General features: G+C 37.7%; 1 protein-coding gene across 6 annotated transcripts in view; it reads left to right on the forward strand.

Moving 5' to 3' along the window:
- The first annotated feature begins 4,873 nt into the window (after positions 1-4,873).
- Positions 4,874-19,836, forward strand: part of SLCO6A1 (solute carrier organic anion transporter family member 6A1) — a 91,359-nt gene continuing 76,396 nt past the window's right edge. For all 6 annotated transcript variants that reach the window (XR_012130076.1, XR_012130075.1, XR_012130077.1 and 3 more), the window contains exons 1-2: positions 4,874-5,393; positions 16,896-17,156. Coding sequence is in view for 3 of the 6 variants with exons in the window: in XM_073233467.1 (XP_073089568.1) it covers positions 5,072-5,393; positions 16,896-17,156 (583 nt within the window). In the remaining 3 variants the exon portion in view is untranslated. The remainder of the gene's footprint in view (positions 5,394-16,895; positions 17,157-19,836) is intronic.

Raw genomic sequence — 19,836 nt, forward strand, 5'->3', positions numbered from 1 at the left:
TATCTACAAGGTAACAAGCAAATGTTGCAAAAAAGTTAGAAACAGGCAAAAGAGATTACTAGGTGTTCTTTAGATCATGCTAGGTATTATCTGATTCTCTAGAGGTGAGTACCTTTAACTTGCTATTTTAATAATAACTAGGATATCTTAAATCTCCATAAAGGTTATTAATCTGAAGAAGCTGATCACATGATTGTTTTCTGATAGAAATCCAGATGAGATTTTTTTAAAAAGATGATGCAATTTCTGTCTTATAAAAAAGATGGGCCTCAGAAGTGGTAGTTTAATTACCCTGAAGGATATTAACTAGTTTTCTATTTTAATTAGCATGCTTATTCTGTCTTTAAGTCACTATAAATACTTTGATTTTTCCAATTCTTTTTGAACCAGCTTCACTATCTTGCTGGTTCCCTCACTAATAAGTAAATAAATATTTGACACTACCGAGTTGATTTGGGTAAGCAATATTTTTATCTTGTGAAAATCATGTTTTGACGTTAGAGACTTGTGGAATGTGTTTATATTCCTCAGAAACATCCTAGAAATTCATGTCGAGAACCTGGTAAAAGTTTGGGTTTCCTGCATCCTCTCTCCCTCCCAGGGTTGGGGTGAAAATGAACACATTAGTTGTTCCTAGAGTGAGGAAGGCTTTCTGTGCCTCCTTCATCTTCACCACCGAGCCCCCGAGGCCTTCATCCTTCCCTCCCTGCATAGTCCCTCCTCTTAGTCAGTGGGTTCCATCAGTGATGTAGTTGGACGGATCGGGGTGGGATTGGCGTTGGGGGCAGGTTCTTCACAGTATGCAAACTAACATCTACACATCGGACCTTTCTCTTACCAACAGGGACTTCTTCTTGAAGCACAATTATACCACATTATGATAGAAAGAGTCTCTGCTGCATTCCTCAGTCTTATCAAAGATGCTTTTCTAGGAAGGAATTAGAAATGGAAGCAGAATCAGAATAAAACTAAATACACACACACACACACACACACACACACACATATATATATGTATGTATATATGTGTCTTATATATATTAACAGGGTCCTGACAGGAAAACAGAAAACAGACCACTCTTCAAGGTTTTGATACAAGGAATTTGTAAAGTACGTGATAGAAAGACTCAGAAATCAAATAAGGGACAGGGAGGCCCTCCAGAGATCAGCAACAGCAGGAAGCTGCTCCAGCTGGTGTTGAATGGCAGAAGCTGGGTCCATGGGGCAGAAGCAGCTGTCGGCAGAAAAACTGCAGAGAGAGAAGGAGAAAATTACCCTAGTTCTTCCTTCCTACCACCCCACTGGCTGAACCTAACAGGGAGCAGGTGATTATGAGGTATGGGAACCTCAGCCTGAAGGGCCAGCCACGTAAGAGGAGAACAGAACAGCAGAAGGGGGCAGAAGGGGAGTGAGAATAAATGGACCAAGTGCCTGTGTATTATTTAGTGGGACACATAATAGGTGAATAAACGTTAAATTCCTGTTCCTTCCAGCTTTCACTTTCACTGGCCATTTAGATTCTTTATGTAACTATTAGGAATATAAAGAAAAGTGTTTTATAAATATGCTCCAGTATCTTGAATCAGGTCAAAACTTTCTAAGAATACAAAGGGCTCTCCTGCAAATTTCTTGAAACGACCTCTATTTGGAGGTAGTCATCTTGATCAAGCTAAATAAATGGCCACTCTCAGCCTGTGCATTCACTTCAGTACTTACTCAGTATCTTCCCTTTTTTCACTTGGCCTTCCAAAGATAATCTTTCTCTATTTGACTCAGGCTTAAACCCCACACATAAAAAAGAGAGCTTTTACAATTAATTCCACTTCCTAAAGTCCTGTTTCACACATACATATGCAAAATACTGTGTTTTGTGTTGATACTAATTACCCTCTTTTTGCTTTTGAGCTCTGAATACTTTTAAAAAGTAGAGACAGAAGTAAAGTAAGGAGCGGAATGTCAGCTCTACTTCTGCAAAAGCAGGATTGACATGTGGGACTTCAAGGTGAAATATACTTATTTCTCCCTCCCCCTGAATCCACAGACCATGTCATTATAGGTAGAGAGAACAGATAATTTGCAGGCCAGGTCCTACATGCTCAGCCTCCTTTCCCCACTTTCACCATTTTTATAAATTAACCCTTCTTCTTGGAGGACATTCAAATAATGAGGGAGAGGGAGTGACCAGAGCTAATCCCCAAAGTTCTTTCTGGGGAGGTAGGGGAAGGCCTCTGTGTTTGCAGAAATGAGAGAAGGATAACAGCTGTGTCCCTCACTCAGATTTCTACCTAAGAAAACGTCAGTCAAGCCACTAGAGCCCAACTGTGGGCCAGGTTAGCCTCATTGGTTATCAATTTGCATGTAATCAATCCCTGCCTTAAAAATTTGCAAATCAGTCAGCATTAATTAAGGAATTTTAAAATCCCGATTAAAAGAGTTTAAAATTTTTCTTTAAAATTTTATGCTTTGAAACTTATGTTTTACAAATATATTGTGTATTATGTGTTGTTATAAAGCACAGTATAAACAAAAATATACTATCGCACACTGAATATAATCTGTTAATTCCAACTCTTATAGAGTACTGGAAGGCATAGTAGGAACAGTAAATAATTTTTTGGTTGTAAAGAATTGAAATGTTCTCCTAAAAGAAAATGTAAGAAACAAATATAACAACATATGAAGTCTATTTTAAATGTCCAAATCTATTCTTTTTTAGATTTAATATAAAATGAAAGTATGTGACCACTAGATGGCGGCAAATTAAACCTTTTAAAACAGCACCTCTGATAAAGTTGAGAGAGGTAGTTCCTTGATAGTAGATGTTAGTGGGAAACTAGGGATCTAAACAGAAACCACGACTTGCAAAATATTGTGGCAAATCAGATAAGCTCTATCCACATACTGTAATCACTGGCTATCTATACTGGTCCACTAAAGTCAAACTTTTAACACTTGTTCCCTTGGACTTTTATGTTATAATACCACAGACCCTGATTCAACACTTCACTTCCCACAGACTTATGTCAGTCTTCAGAAAATATAATTAATTGAGTGGCCCACAGGACAGGATGATTTCTGCCCCTCCCCCAGTGGCAAATGGCTTTTGCTCTCTACCTTTTCCTGTAACAGTCGATCTTTTCCAGGGATTAAGGGGCAGGAGAGTTTCCTGCCTCAATCTCAGAGGCAGAATTGCTTTTGCACAAGAACAGCAAGCCACAAGGGTCTGGAACAGAGCAGGTTGGGGGTGAGGGGGAAGGTAGGGGCAAACATTCTTGCTTCTCCCTAGGTGGCAGCCTGTCACCACCAAACTCTTTCCTCATCCAGGAAGGCTCTCTTGCCTGGTCTACAAGGCAGTAGATCTGGTAAGTGTGTGTGGATCCTCTTGTTCCTAGTTTCTAGCCTTTATGCTAGCTCTCAATTGGTCTTGAGGAATTCATTAAAATTTGAGGTGCTTTCTTCCTACCTTCCTTTATGGTTGCTACCTCTTCTTTCCGTGTTCTGCCAAAGGCAAAACACTTTGTGTCCCATCCTTCTTCTGAGGGGTTTGTTACCTGTAGGAACCAATTCACCTGGGTTGCTTTGCAATTGTCATTCTCCCATGGGCTCAAAGAAGTGTTAACTTTTTTATATTACTCAGGTTTTTTTCCCCTTCTTTTTGTTATTGTTGTTAGAAGCTGGTAACATTCTGTTTGGCTCTCCATATTCTTAGTAAAAGCAAACAAGTCCTAGGACCATTTATTTTGAACAAAGCTCTCTTTTCCCCTCTTCTCTCAGTCAGTGCCAGTGTGTTGTTAACAAAGCACAGGAATAGGAATATCCGCACTTTCCTACCTCCTAGGCATCCTGTTTGTTTTATGCTATTGCTGTCATGAAGCAGGTGAGAGGGCACCGCAGAAGAGTATGATGGACATGGGAAAACTAGGGCATTGTTCCTACTTAGGTAGTGACCATATATTTGACAAGCTAGGTCTGTTATCATGGGCAAAATCACAGTGCCACTTGCCACTGGCCTTGTTGCTCTGTTGAGGCCTCAGGTCATGGTGGGGTCCTGTGGTCCCCTTCTCCCCAGCTCTTCTCAGTGGTCTTTCCCCTGGGTTCCTGGTTTACTGGCCTAGCACTTTCTAGCAGCACAAAAACTTGTTGAAGAGCTGGGTTGCTCCTGGGATACAAGGTCTAATCCATGAGAGGTTATAGTTTGACTTCTCCTGCAGAGTAACCGGGCCCATATAAGTGACATGAATAATGTACATTTCTGCTTAAGGAAAGAATACCAATGAGAAGCTGAATTTTCATATAAAAACACACATGTTTCATATCCTGCTATTATTCATCTATATTCTTTTCAGTAAGATTTTTGTACCTGGGCAACTAAATCACGCTCTAAGGCCCATTCCCTCTTTAGGGAGGAAAATAATCCTTTTTGTTCTCGGCTGGGATAGAGTTTCTAGGACAACAATTTCTGTGTAAAACACTTCACTTAGGAGCATTCATTGGGACATTGTTTTATTATCTTTGCTGGTTTCTCCAAACTTGGTAGAAATGTCTTTTTCAAGTCCTGCTCCCTCAACAATTTTCCGGGTGTTTCTAGTGAGATCATCCAGTTAAAAAAAATAGGACAATAAAGTCAGTCTGGGGAAACTGGGGGGCAGTTCCAGCATACTATGGTGGCACATTTCTCCTTCCCTGCTTCCTAATGGAAAGTATTAAGTACTAGAGCACTTGGACTTCCATTAGAATTACTCTGGCGCTCCCTGCTTGTGTTAGTAATGGTCAGAGTGTAGTAGCTCCGGCTCCCCCCCAACCCGTTCCCCACGTGGAAGCAAAGAAGGAAACAGCCGTGGAATTTCTCTCAGGGCAGCTGTTAACCCCCGCTCCGGGACGTTTGCCTCCCGCCCGAGGGGAGACGTTCATTCTGGCAGCTCGGACTGCAGGCGCCCCTGGCGGCCGCTAGTTCCCCGACGTGCCGAACGGGGTCCTTTTGGGCTGGTCGCTCCTGGAAACAACAGGCCAAGCCTGCCGCCCAGCGCCGCGGTGGGAGCCGCGACCGCAGCCTCTGCAGGCCCGAGGGGCCATGCGAGGCATCGGGGACGTGGAGCCCACGGCCGCGCAGGCCCGGCCTGCTGCGGGCACCTGGCCCCGGGAGACCTGGAAGGCCAGGAGAGAGCCCCGGGGTATAAGGACGTTTCTGATTAGTCTAACGAAGCTCCGCAGTTTACGAAAAAGGGAAAGACACCCCTCTGACCCCAAAGCCCCCATATCCAAGAAGCCAGGAGACCTGGATGAAAAATTGGAGGGACCCTGCGGCTTGGGCTGCGTAGTCGTTCCTGGCTGTCAGCGTTTTAACAACATTCACTGCTTCCTGTTTTTCTACTGCGTCCTGGTCACCTCTCAAGGTAAGCCTGAGGCACAGGGTCTGAGGTCTTGGGGTTGGGGGCTGGGGAGGGACAGGTGTGTGTGGACGTCACCGCCTGGCGGTCCGGCCTGAGCAGCTGTATTCTCTAATGTCCTGACAGTAGGTGTCCGCAATCAAGGTAGATTGAACGGGCAGTCACCCACCTTGGGTTTGGACTCCTGTCATTGTGCCACCTTATTACACATCAGACACAGGTTGCTATGTCTGAATAAGTACAGTAAAAGGGCTATATATGATAAGAGCCATATGAAAGTAACAAATAGTCATCTGTTTGTTCTGAGATCATCAAAAGTTTCCTTGAAGAAGAGGAATTTGAATTATGTCTTGATAAGAGGTGCATTCTGATAGCTGGGGATGTAATTAAGGATTGTTTATTGAGTAAAGAAATGAATGAATGGAATGGGTGAGTGAATGAGTGTTTTGATAAATAGATACAGGAAAGCCTTGTTTAATAAGGTACAAATCTGGCTGGATGATGGTTTCACCTAAAACCCAGAAGGGATTATTATATTTATTTCATTCATCATGGTCCCCGGGGACCTAATAGAGTGACTGAGGAAGAAAAGACTACATGAGTATGTACTGAATGCATAAATGAATAAAAAAAAAGGAAAGACAAATTGTGACCACGTTATGAAAGTCTTTAAATACCAGATTGAGAATTTTGAAAGGATACTAAAAGGCATTTGCTTCCCATTGATGTACTGGGTGATGAGTAAGGTGCTTTGCTGGCATTATCTCATTAAATATAATCTCCTTATTAGGTGGATAATGAGGAGCCATTGAAGGTTTTTGAACAAGTGGTTGACAGTGAATGGTTTTATTTCCACTACTTATTAACTGACTTCATACAGGTCCTTAGCTCAGTTTTGGTATAATATTGTGTATTCCATTCACAAAAGTTGTATCTCTCTTCATTTATCAATTGATCTATTCATTGTTTATTGTTACATTTTTAACAATTTTGAAATAATTTCAAACCTGGTAAAAGATGTAAAGGCAATACAAAGAATTTCTGCATCCCTTCACCCAGATTCTCCAATTGTTTACATTTTACCACATCTGTTGCTTCACCTTTTCTGAAATGTTTTTTCACATGTCTGAAAATACATAAAGACTTTTTCAGACATGGTGCCGCCAGTGTGCATCTTCCCAAAATGAGGACAGTCTCCTCCATAACCACCCTATCCCCTCCCAGTCAGAACCATCAGTGCAACTCTATCAAATTATGACTTGGTGGCCCCACTCAGATGTTGCCAACTATCTCAATATTGTCTCTTTTCCTTTTTGGCCCCAAATTCTATCCAGGAACATTTGTTGCATTTGTTGTCATATTTTAGGCTTGTTCTTTAATCTGTAAGTTTCTCATTTTTTCCATTATGTTCATGCAAGTCTTAAAGTCTATGGGTCTTTCTTTATGTTAAACTTCAACCTGAGTATGTTTAATGTTTCCTTATGCCTGCCCTGCTCCCCAAATCTGTGACTTGTTTTTTCATTTTCTTACCTGTGCCTTCTGGATGAAACATGGGTTCAGTTTTGATGAAGTCCACTATTTTTTATGTGTTTTTTTTGTTTCTATCAAAGAAGGTATTGCCTGACTCAGTGTCATGAAGATTTTCTGCTTTGTTGTCTTCTACAAGTTTTATGGTTTAGTTCTTATGTTTAGATGTCTGACCCACTTTGAATAAGTTTTTTTTGTGTGTATGGAAAGGGTCAAAGTTCATTTTTTTCATATAAAACGTTTATTCCAGCATGATTTATAGAAAAGACTTTGAATAAGTTGAATCCATTGAATTACCTTAGCACTTTTATTGAAATTCTGGTCTCTTTCTGAGTCTATTTCTAGCTTCTCTATTTTGTTCTGTTGACCTAATATATCTGTATTTATGCAAATATTATATTACATTGACTTCTATGGTTTTATTATATGTTTTGAAATCAAATATGTTTCTGACTCGATTTCTTTTAAACGTTGTTTTGGCTATTCTAGATACCTTTGCATATTACTTTTAGAATCAACTTACTGATTTCTATAAAAAACTTACTGGGATTTCAGTTGGGATTTCTTTGATTCTATGGATTTGGAGAAAGTTAACATCTTAACAACATTGAGTGATACCTGACCTTGGTATATCTTTTTATTTATTTAAGTTCTCCTGAAACTTTGCCATATTAACCTATTAGTTATAGGAGCCTTTTGGTAGATTCTTTAGGATATTTTACATACATGGTCATGTGAATCAGAACAGTTTTACTTCCTTTTTCCCAATCTATATGATTTTCAATTCTTTTTCTTGCTTTGTTGCACTGGCTAAGACCTCCAGTATAATGTTTAATAGAAGTCCTGAAAAGAGACATTCATTTTCCCCCTCCTTTTTAGGTAGAAATTGTTTAGTGTTTCCACAATTAAATATTTTAAGTGCAGTTTTTTTTATAGATGCCATTTATAGTCTTTGGATTGATTCTTTTAACTTTTAGTTGGTTGAGAATTTTTATCATGAATTGGTATTGACTCTCATTGTTTTTTTCTACTGTATTAACATTATATATTGTATTTTTAAATTTTTATTTATTTAACCATTTTTGCATTCCTGGGATAAATCCTTATTACTGACTTATCATCTTTTTATATATTGCTGGATTAAATTTTCCAGTTTTGTTAAGAATTTTTTTTAAATGAGAGTATTGGTCTGTAGTTTTCTTGGAATGTTTTTGTCTGTCTTTAAAAATAGGTAATACTGGCATCATTAAATTAATTGGAGTGTGTTCCTTTCTCTTCTCTTTTCTGTAAGTGTTTATATAGGTTGGGTGCTTACACAAACTCTTTCAGAATCAATTTATCAATCTATTACTGGTCTATACGAATATCAGTATCTGTTTACTGTTTCTCAGTTACAAGCTCATCCCTTTCACCTACTCTTTGAAAATGGGCCTGGGTCCTTTAAATATTTTTCTTTGCCAGCTTTCACAATGTTAAACTTTGTCAATAGATACGTCAATATTGGTGAGCCATTACAGAGGAAATTTTACGTGTTGGTTTCAGTGTGCTTGCTTGGCAAACTCCTGCAGTTTGTGCAAAGTATAGCTTTCTGTCTCATCAGGCTCTTGCAGTGCTTGTATATTTTTCAATATCTCCCTCCTGCAGTACACAGTGGACAGAGGCACCCAATGGCCAGTGGCATCCTCCGGCATCCCCCAGGAAGAGCTTTCCCCAGCTCATGGTAGGAGAATAACAAAGTTTCACAGTGTAGATTTCCAGTGAGCTTTGCTGATTTGGCCCTGTGGTGATTTCTTGGTCATTCAGTAAGCTATGACTATGCCGTCTTCAACAAGGTCTGTATTTTAGCCCTTGAGTGCTCTGTCTAAGCCCTGGGGGAAGTAACTGCTACTTATATTGGGTGTTTCTATATACATTAGCATTCTCTTTACTTCTTACTAGCTGATGTCCTGTTATCATAAATAATTCTTTATATTAAACCTTCATTGTTCAAATTACTGTGTGGCTTCTCTCTCCTGCTTGGATCTAAGCTGTTATGGACGGAATTGGTATCAAGAGTAGTTCCAGAAGATATACCCATAAAGATGAGATTTTAGGATTGATTTTATGATGCCTTTAGTCTTAAATGAAGTGCTGAGCTCTTCGCTAGTGGGAAGATAGATAGTAATTCTTGGCATCGTAACTAACCAGGCTGTTACTTGTGCTTGACGGGGATAGAGTGTCAGTTGAAGCCTGTACCTTTTAAGCCTCAGTGGCTGCTGCACTTTACCTTCTGGTAGTCGGTCACTTTAAGGACTCTGATGTTGGATGGAATCTTTTAGGTGCTCTTAATCACTTAAGGATAGAAAATGACAATCTTAGGTCGGTTAACTCTCAGCTGAAGTCATGGTCTGAGAATTCAAAAGCTCTTGTCAAAACCCTAAAATAATCTCTTATTTCTTTTAACTGTAGTGCTGATATTCTGGAAATAAAACACAAGATTTAAATGTAAGGGTTGATGAGTGATAGTGATATTTGACTGCAAAATCTTGCCAAGTTTGTTGTGTCTTCCCACCTCATGTGTCCAAAAGAATTTTTAATTTTTCAGTCTGTTCAGTTCGTTTCTTGTTAGGACACAGTAGCGACTTACTAGCTTCTTATATGCGGAACTGTAACTGTATATATGTTTTTGTATGGACATATATTTTAATTTATCTGGGATTTATATCTAGAAGTGAAACTGCTGGATCATATAATAACTCTATGATTAACATTTTGAGTATGCTATAGAGTTTTCATATGTGTCCTTAATCAATTTGAGGAAGTTGTCTTCTATTCCTAATTCAGTGAGTGTTTTTATGATGAAAGTGTGTTTCATTTTGTCAATGCTTTTTCTGTATTTTGTTGTTCATGTATTTTGTCTTTTATTAATATAGTGAATTACACTGATTCATTTTCATATATTGAAATGAAATTAAGGAGGCCTATGGCTTTGCTCATTTAAATGTGGTAAAACATCAAAACAAACATAAGTAGAAACAGCTTATTTGAGGAATTTTGTCTTATGAAGTATTTGTCAAAGGAAGATTCTCTGGAATACAGGCATTCCTTGGAGATACTTAGAGTTCAGTTCCAGGCCACTGCAGTAAAGCAAGAATCACAATAAAGTGAGTCACATGTATTTCTTGGTTTCCTTGTGCATATAAAATTTATGTTTACCCTATACTGTAGTCTATTAAGTGTACAATAACACTATATCCAAAAACTCAATGTACATGCTTTAATTAGAAAATATTTTATTGCTCAAAGATGCTGACCATCATCTTAGCTTTCAGGAAGTCACCATCTTTTTGCTGGTGGAGGGTCTTGCCTCAGTGGTGACGGCTGCTGACTAATGAGGGTGGTAGTTGCTGAAGGTTACGGTGGCTGTGGCAATTTCTTAAAGCAACAGTGAAGTTTGCTGCATTAATTGATTTTTCCTTTTATGAATAATTTCTCTTTAACATGCTGTTTGATGTTCTTTGATAGCATTTTGCCCACAGTAGAACTTCTTTAGGTTTATGTAGTATCCTAAATCCTTTGTTATCATTTCAACAGGAATCTTTAGCAGGAGTAGATTCCATCTGAAGAAGCCACTTTGCTCATCCATAAGAAGCACCTCCTCATCTGTTAAAGCTTTATCATAAGATTGCAGCCATTCAGGCTCCATTTCTAATTCTAGTCCTCTTGCTGTTTCCACCACATCTCCAGTTACTTGCTCCAGTGATGTCCTGAACCCCTCAAGGTCACCCATGAGGGTTGGAATCAATTTATTCCAAACTTTCGTTAATGTTGATATTACCTCTTTTGAAAAATCACAAAATGTTCTTAATGGCATCTATGATGGCGAATCCTTTTCAGAAACCTTCAGAAGGTTTTCAGTTTATTTTGCCTAGATCCATTAAGGATTCACTGTTTTTGGCAGTTATAGCCTTATGAAATGTATATTTTAAATAATGAGACTTAGAAGTTGAAATAAACCTTGGTGCATGGCTGTGGAATGGATGGTTCATGTGTAGACATGAAGACAGCATTAATTCTTTTCTTAAACCTCATGAACCAACTTCTGCTAGCTTCATACTTTTTCCTGCAGCTTCCTCACCTCTCTCAGTCTTCATAGAATTGAAAAGAGTTATGGACTTGCTCTGGATTAGGCTTTGGCTTGAAGGAATATTTCCAGACCACCAAAATTTTCTCTGTATCAGCAATATGGTTGTTTTGCTTTCTTATCATTGGTATGTTCACTGAAATGGTGCTTTTAATTCTCTAAAATTCCTCAAGAACTTTTCCTTTGTATTCACAACTGGCACAAGAGGCCTATCTGTTGGCTAGTCTGTTTTCAATATGCCTTTCTCATTGAGCTTAATCATTTCCAGATTTTGATTCAGAGTGAGAGATGTGTAACTATTCCTCTCACCTGAGCACTTAGAAACCACTGTAAGTTTGTTAATTGGCCTAATTTCACTATTGTTGTGACTCTGGGAATAGGGAGAACCAAGCAGAGGGAGAGAGACTAGAGAATGGCTGGTGGGTGGAGCCGTCAGAACGCACACAACATTTATTGATTAAGTTAACCATCTTACATGGACACAGTTTGTGGTGCCACAAAATAATTATAGCAGTAACACCAAAGATCACTGGCCACAGGTCACCATAACAAGAAAAATAACAATGAAAATATTTGAAATATTGTGAGAATTACCAAAATGAAGTGAGCAAATGCTATTGGAAAAGGATGTGGATAGTCTTGCTTGATGCAGGGTTGCCATAAACCTTCAGTTTGTAAAAAATGCAGTATCTGCAAAGCACAATAAAGTAAGTGCAATAAAATGAGGTATGCATGCATTTTGGCTGAAATATCTCAGCACAAAAGTAGAACTGAAAACAGTCTTTATATCATAGTGTTTTCTTTGAGCTACTAGATATGCATTTGTAGAGAGTGTTTTCTCAATTAAAAGATACCATGATCTGTAGAGAAGGGTCACTTGGAGGCCTTAACAACTTAACATTTATTAACTATTATGTTGGAGGTCCCAAAGACCTCACTCAGGCTAAATGATTCACTGTAAGGATTTGGAATTCATAGAAAGATGTTAAACTCATGGTTATATCTTATTATAGTGAAGGGATACAGATTAAGATCAGCATAGGGAAAAGACAGATAGGACAAGGTCAGAGGAAACCAGGCCCAAGCTTCCACATATCCTTTCTAGTGGACTCATGTGGACACACTTAATTCTTTCAGCAACAACGTGTGATAGCATATGCTAAAAGCTACCAACCAAGGAAGCTCTCATAAGCCTTAGTGTCCAGGGTATTTTTGGGGGAATCAGTCATATAAGCATGCAGTGTGTGACTGAACCTCAGTTACTCAAACTCTATTACCCCACCTCAACCAACAACACACAACAAAAAAAGTGTTCAAATTAACACAGCATGGCCCAAGGCCTCAGGCATACAACAGTGGGTGTTCCTTCACCTTAAACCACCTTGTTAGTATAAGCTGTCTGATCAAGCTGGTACTGTGTGGCCCAAGGCCTCAGGCATATAAAAGCACTCTTGACAGGCAGAATATTCCAAGGCCTCAGAGTCATCTCCCAGGAGCCAACCAAAGGCCAATTTTGAAGACAGTCTTTTTTTGAGCAACCAAGATTTGATCAGTTAACCCTTTATTACAAAACCATAAGAAGCAACTTTGATGAATTGTAGCTAATTTCATGAGAACAGTTAGAAATAAGATAATATTAAAAATTTATTCTTCAAAAAATATAAATAATATTCTATTAGACATAAGTATGGCTAAGAAATGGGTTAAAGTATGTAAGTGTGCATGAAGAACAATACTCCTTTTTTAATTTATAGATGTTTGAAAGTTTTTGACTAAACTTTTAGCTTCACAGTGTAATAAAAGTGACTTTTCTATAAATTACAGAAATCATATGATTTTTTATATAGCACTCCATACCAAGTGTTGAACTGAGAAACAAACACATACTCAAAGATGGGAATCTGGAATTGGTTACCTGACCTGATTGAGCTTGAAAGCAATGAAAACAGCAATATTTGTGCTTGTGTAAAACTGGTACACTGCAAATTCATGACATGTAGTAACGAGTTATTAAAAATGTTGCCTGGGATAAAGTTTTTATTGAAGGCAAGACTGAGAGATAAACAGCTTTCTGCAGTTGACTCCTCCAGTGAAAATTCTATCTAGAAAGATCTGGGGTTGACTAACTGCTTCTGATTCAACTGGGAAGTTTACAGAAAGAAAATGAGAAGTTTAGAGCATGATTAGAAAATATGTTAGTTTCTCTGATAGTTCTGTGAGAATCTCATCACTTTTAGCCACATACTTCATATTTTGAACAGAAAAAACCCTTATTTGTGGTGGTAGAAATACAACATAAGTTGAATTCACAGATTCACCAGCTCACTTGTGTTTGAGAGTTGGGGCATTAATTGGAGAGGAGTAGAACACTGAGAATTGGAATAAAGGCATTTGGCTGGAATCCAGTGAATTTGAGAACCATAAACCTCCAAACTCTGAACCTCCTTTCCCAGTAGGAGCAACTATTCCTCTTATGTCTGAAGAAAAATGATTGCTTGCTGGAAGTTATTGAATTTACCCCACCTGAGTTAAGGGAATACTGATTGTTCTCATGACCCACCTCATTGTCCCTTTCTGCTGTCAGACTCAGAATTAGAATTAGATCCCAGCCTTCCCAGAATGACTAACATTAAATCTGTCCTGGGAAATTACAGACACCAAAATTTTTCCTGCCACTTCAGAAATGTCTCTAGGGACCAATTGGTGTGGAGTACAGAGTACAGGGCTACCTTTTCTAAAATGGAGGAAAAGTTTCATCATTTATACCACCCCACTACTAAGACAAGAAACATAATCTTTGATGAGCCTGTGGTCTTTGGAAGGTGGAAGTATGTTTTGGAAGCATTATAGCTCCACTCATGGAAGGCCTTAAAAAACAGAGGAAAAGGAAATCCTCCCAGCGGGCAGAATGTTGAGCAGTACAACTGATTGTCCGTATTGCCTTGATACCATGCTGTCATTGTCTAATGGTTTGACAGTTTGGTGCCTAGAGGAGCTGGGTAAGTGGTATGTCTCTCAGAATGGGCAATTATCTTATGTGAATGTTCATTAAGAGAAATCCATGGCTGAGGAAACTCTAAATAATGAGGTAGATAACCATCCTATGAATATTAGCCAGCCTCTTTCCCCTGCCATTGCATGTCTTGTTCAACTGGCTCATGTTGATAGTGACAATTACATCAACGATGGAGGTTACCCAAGAGCAGAATGCATGCATTTATTTTCTCCAGAGCTGATCTGGCCATTGCACTTCTGAGTGCCTGACTTGCACTTGTAGGTAAAATCAACAGTCTAGGAAATGACTCCTTACTGAAACCAATCAGCTACCTGGAGGCAGATTGATTACATTGTTTGCTTCTATTATGGAGTGGGTAATAATTTCTTCTCACTAAAATAGGTAATTATTTTGGATATGGGACCTTCTTTTATCACCATGGTTCTGCCAGAATGACTGTAATTGGTCTAAATGCATGCCTTCCACACTATCATGATCATATTATTCATTATCACTTTGCTTTTCCTAAAAAAAAACCTCATTTTACAGCAAAAGAAGTATATCTGGAAGTTTATGTTCATGGAATTCACTGATCTTACCACCTATCTCAATAACCAGGAACTCTTGGTCTTACAGATAATCATAATGACCTATTGAAGGCATAGGTAAGACCCCAGCTAAGAGATAACAATAAAAAAAATTGAGGGTAGTGTCCTGTAGGGTGAGGCATATGCTTTGCAATAGCAACATATGTATGTTATCCAAGATTAAGAGGTAGAAGAGGGGTGCATAGTGGATGAAGGAAGTTATAATGATCAACTGTGGTCTCATAACTGTTAGAGGAATAAAAACAGCAGCAATGATGCATTTCTCTTTAATTTGTTTATTTTGTGCATAAACACGTTTGTATTGTATATGTATGCATATTCCAATTTTTTATATTCCTCATTTCCTTACTATTTGATAAATGAATATTGTGGGACAGAACTTTACAGTTCTGCCACCTAGTTACAGAATATTCCAAGAAGGGGAATTAATACTCCAACCCCAGAGATGCATACAGTTACTCACAGGACATTTCTTGCCTTCACCATTATCCTCTTTGGCATCATCTAAAATTAAAGTTGAAGAATTATTTTCTTGGAAACAGCAAAGCTTTTCTATCTTATTTCCTGCTGTTCTTAGTCTGTTAAACTGTTGTTGCTCCAAGTCTGATTTATGATTTATTTTGCCATATAGTTCCCTCAGAAATTTATTTAGTTCTATGATATGTTTAATTATTTGCTTATATATTTTTAACCATTTATACCTTTGCAATTTAGTTTTCATGTTAAAATCCATTCAGGTTTGTGACTGAACTAGGATTAACATTACCTTGAGATGGATATGGTGACTGCACTAAGTGTCCCCCTTTTTTGGGAAAGAGTGAGAATATCTTTGTAAAAATGATGTTTGCAAAATGTTAGGCAGAAATCTTACTATGCTGATGGACAGTGACTGTAATGGGGTATGTGATGGGGACTTGATAATAAGGGGAGTCTAGTAACCATAATGTTCATGTAATTGTACATTAATGAAGGAAAAAAAAATGTTAGGCAGAAGCATGATGATGTTGTTACTTTGGTATGGAAATTTAAGTGTGAGAAGGGTGAAAATGTAGCCTGCATAGGGTAAAGGGTGAGTTCTGCAAGTTATTTGTTGGCCATGAACTCCGTTGTTCCACTCCTGGGGTTATTCCTGTCTGCAAAGGGGACTGACGGCTTGTAAACTTCATTTCCCAGACTTCCTTTCCAGCTGGCTTCCACTTACATGTCATCGGTGAGAGGCTGGGGCAGTAGATTTGAAAAGCGGGCCCAGGAAAGGCTCTTTTTGCTCTCTGTTTCTGCTGATGTTTTTGGGTGCAGCAGCAAGGCTGGGTAAGGCTCCAGGATATATGCCCATGAATCAGTGCAGCTCCGTCAGCAACGACAGTGGGTGACTCAGCAGCACACTGCTCAAGCGCTCGGGCTCTGCGCCTGCAAGAGAGACAGAAGCAGCAGGTGACTTTGAGCCAGCTCGCAGAGCATCAGCAGGAGCATGGGTCCCAGCTTCCTGCAAAAGCAGTGGTGACTGCAGTTCCAGAAGGGGCAGCAGCTCATGCTCCAGCAACCCCAGTGGCATAGGTACCACAAGCTTTCATTAGTACCTATTTCCTCTTTTCATTCTAATAAATGTATTACTTTTGTAATCAACCCCTATGTCAGTTCTTTTTGTTTCAAACATTAGCATGATTATTTTTTCCTAGTCAATGCTGAAAGTAGAAATGCTCATTTCTGGTACAATTTATTTAATGTTCAAGAACATGGCAAACAATATTTTATACTGTTTAAGAATGTATACATTGTCAAAAAGTGTCTTTTAAAAGACTCAGAAATGGTAAACCTCAAATATAGGATATGGGTTATGGAGGGAGGAGGAAGAATGTGTTTGGGGAGTACATGTTGGGTTTCAATTATTTTGATGATGTTTTATTTTCTACTCTGGATTGTAGATAAATATTCACTGGATTGTTATTTATTCATTTTTCAGAATTGAAATATACATTAATGTAAAGATCACTATTGAGATTCAAAAGATCGGTATTATTTAATAAATTACTCATGTAGTTTAAAAATAGCTACAAAAATTCAATTAACAAATATTTCATTGAAATTAAGTCCTATTACTGTTTTAGAAAAGGAGTCATGTGCTTCTAGATCTTAAACATTCAGAATAATATAAATTTAAATCAATGTAAATTAAGTTTTGCTTTGCAGTGATTATAATGGTGATCTATTTTGTCTCTTAAAATGCATATTCTTTTTTTCCTTGTTTTTACACTTAGGTATTGTGTTTGCCCTTGTAGATCTGAGCATTGACACTTTTCAGAAGGAAAATAATCTGAAAACCACTGAGAGTTATGCATTGTCATTGACTTACGATATTTCATCTTGCCTGATAGTAGTGTTTATATCATACTATGGAGGGAGAGGAAACATACCAAGATGGATTACAGTTTCCTCCTTTTTAATAGGATTTGGATCACTCTTATGTGCTTTTCCATACTTTAGTGGTGGAAATAACCAAATGAATGTACAAATTGAAGGTAAGACTATAAAAGATACTGTCATACATCAAATCATTATTCATTTAAACCACTGGCTCTTAGAATTTAAAATAGACTGTGACATTTGTCTGTATATCCATCCATCTGTATCTATTTACATGACCAAGTTTATTAAGCTAATTAATTATTAATTCAGCTAGAAACCTACACACCATTCTCTCATCTTTTCATATGTATCCTTTCATGTAAGAAATGGGCCTAAGAAGAAGAAAGAATATTTTGAATTACTTTGTGAAGTTGTTCTTTCATTAATTTTCATATAATAAGTCTCTTGAGAACTCTGGTAATTCCTTATGTCTTCCATAATATGCTTTAATTAATCCTTTTATTTTGACCTCAACACACATGCAAACAAGCACAAAAACAATCATAGACAAATTTACATACATAAAAAGAAAGGCCATACTGTTTCCAGCTACTCCTGCCATTTTAATGGGGACTGCCCTTTGACATGTAGGACTTGGAATCTAAAAAATATTGGTGGCTTCTGCACTTCGTTAATTTTTTTCAATTTATTCCACAATCTTTATGCTATTCCCAGGAGATAAAGGCTACTTGAAGTTTCATGACACTATTCCTGAAGCTATTGTGTCAGGTACTTTCATTTTGTGTATAGGCTGATAAAGTGTTGGAATGTATTTATCCATTTTGGCAACTTTAACCAGGGCTTAAGCAAGACATGGTGGAAAAAGTCATGAAGATACTTCTATGTGTGTGTATACATATATGGACATGTTTATAATGTCTCTTTATAATATAAATAAAAATAGTTCATATTAAGTACAATTTATATATTAATATTTTAGTGTTATATATGTTAATATTTTAATAGATGAATTATACGGTATGCATATATACTTACAATGTACTCTATTTGTAGATATATATGTGGGCTAAATATTTCTTAACTTGTGAAATATGTTTAATATATTTATTGTATTTATAGAATGGGCAACTGATTGAATAGAAGGTGACTTACGGCAAGAAGGGATAGAAAAACACTTCATGCTATTCTTCCCTTAACCCTTTCTGGTCAGAAAGAGTGAAAGGTTAGGAAGCACTGCTTGGAATACTAAAAATGCTGCTCGAGCAGTCCTTCGTAGGAATCATGGGGGTAGGAACAGTACAGTCTTTCTTCCTTTGTCTTCTTTATATCATTTAGATTCTACACATTTTATTTTCTTCTTGTGATTAGGAGCATGCAACTTATCTAACAACACCTGTTCAGTGTATTTACTGAGTGACCTCCCCTTGGTATTAGAGAAGCAGACACAAAGTTGAGTCTTTGCAGTAAAGTGATCATTTCAGACATCTATTTAGGCAGATATATTTCATGTATTTTATTAAAAGTTTAGTTCTTACATAACTAATTTTCTCCTCTAATATATATATATAAATATAATATATATAATTATATTATATATATAATATATATTATATATATAATAAATATATTATATATATAAATATAATATATAAAAATATAAATAAATATATAAATATATATATATATAGTTTTTAAATTTTTTTGTTATTGTTCTTTTCTGGATCTCTCTCCTATTCTGCTCTCTTTCTGTCCTCCCTGGTCAGCCGCTGTGCTCATCATCTTCCCTCACGAGTGGTGTGAACCCCCTTGGAACTGGTCATTTATCACCATTTCCCCCTCCCTTTCTCTGCTTCCCTGTCCCATCACAGGGTATTTTCCATACTCATGACAATTGATTTGCAGTCCCTATACTCAACTAATATGTAGATAGCATACTCTACCAAATCCTTGAGAAGTTAAATGAAATTTCCTCCACTAGTTCACGGAAACACTTGTATTACACTCCGATCTTCAGTTTCTAGATATCTTAGTTTTTGATCTTTAGTTTCTAGTTATTTTCCTTCCTTGGAACCTTTAATCTGTTGACATCTACATTCTCCTTTTATCAGATTCTCCTTATTGTTACTTCCTTTCATTTGTAGCTTATTTTATGTTCCTTAACATGAAATGTTAAGATTATTTTACACATATTCTAATCATTATCCTAAACTCCCTGTCTTATTGTCCTGTCTTATTCCTGGCCTGGAAAACTTTTGATACAATTGTACATCTTTCCTTTATCTATACCTGGGCTGCTGCTGGATGTTTTAGGGAAAAATTGCACAAGCAGACATCATGGTCCTACAATGAACTGGTTACTGTCCACAGTTGTTCTCTCAAATGGATCCATTCCTCTGACATTTAAATCCACTCACTTTCTCTTCTATAGTTAACAACACGGATTTTAGACTTTGGGCTACTGTATAAAAAGTATCAGGCCATATGGCTTAAATAACAGAAATTTATTTCTCACAGCTCTGGATGCTGGGACTCCAAGATCCAGTTGCTGGCCAGTGTGTTTCCTGGTGAGAGCCCCTTTCCTTGTTGTGTCCTCATAAAGTTAAGAGAGAGCAGGTTCTCTTGTGTCTGTTCTTATAAGGGCACTATTCCCGTTCATGGGGGCTCCACCTTCATGACCTAATTACCTCCCAGATGCCCCATCTCCACATACCATCACACTGGGGATTAGCGTTTCAACATATGAATTTTGTGGGGATAGAAACATTCAGTCTGTAGTACCTCACCTAACTCTTATCTTCTGTGTTGCATGGGAAATGCATACCGTCAGAGAAA

This window comes from Manis javanica, chromosome 1 (assembly GCF_040802235.1).
Source record: "Manis javanica isolate MJ-LG chromosome 1, MJ_LKY, whole genome shotgun sequence".
In the NCBI taxonomy this organism is placed as follows: domain Eukaryota; kingdom Metazoa; phylum Chordata; class Mammalia; order Pholidota; family Manidae; genus Manis; species Manis javanica.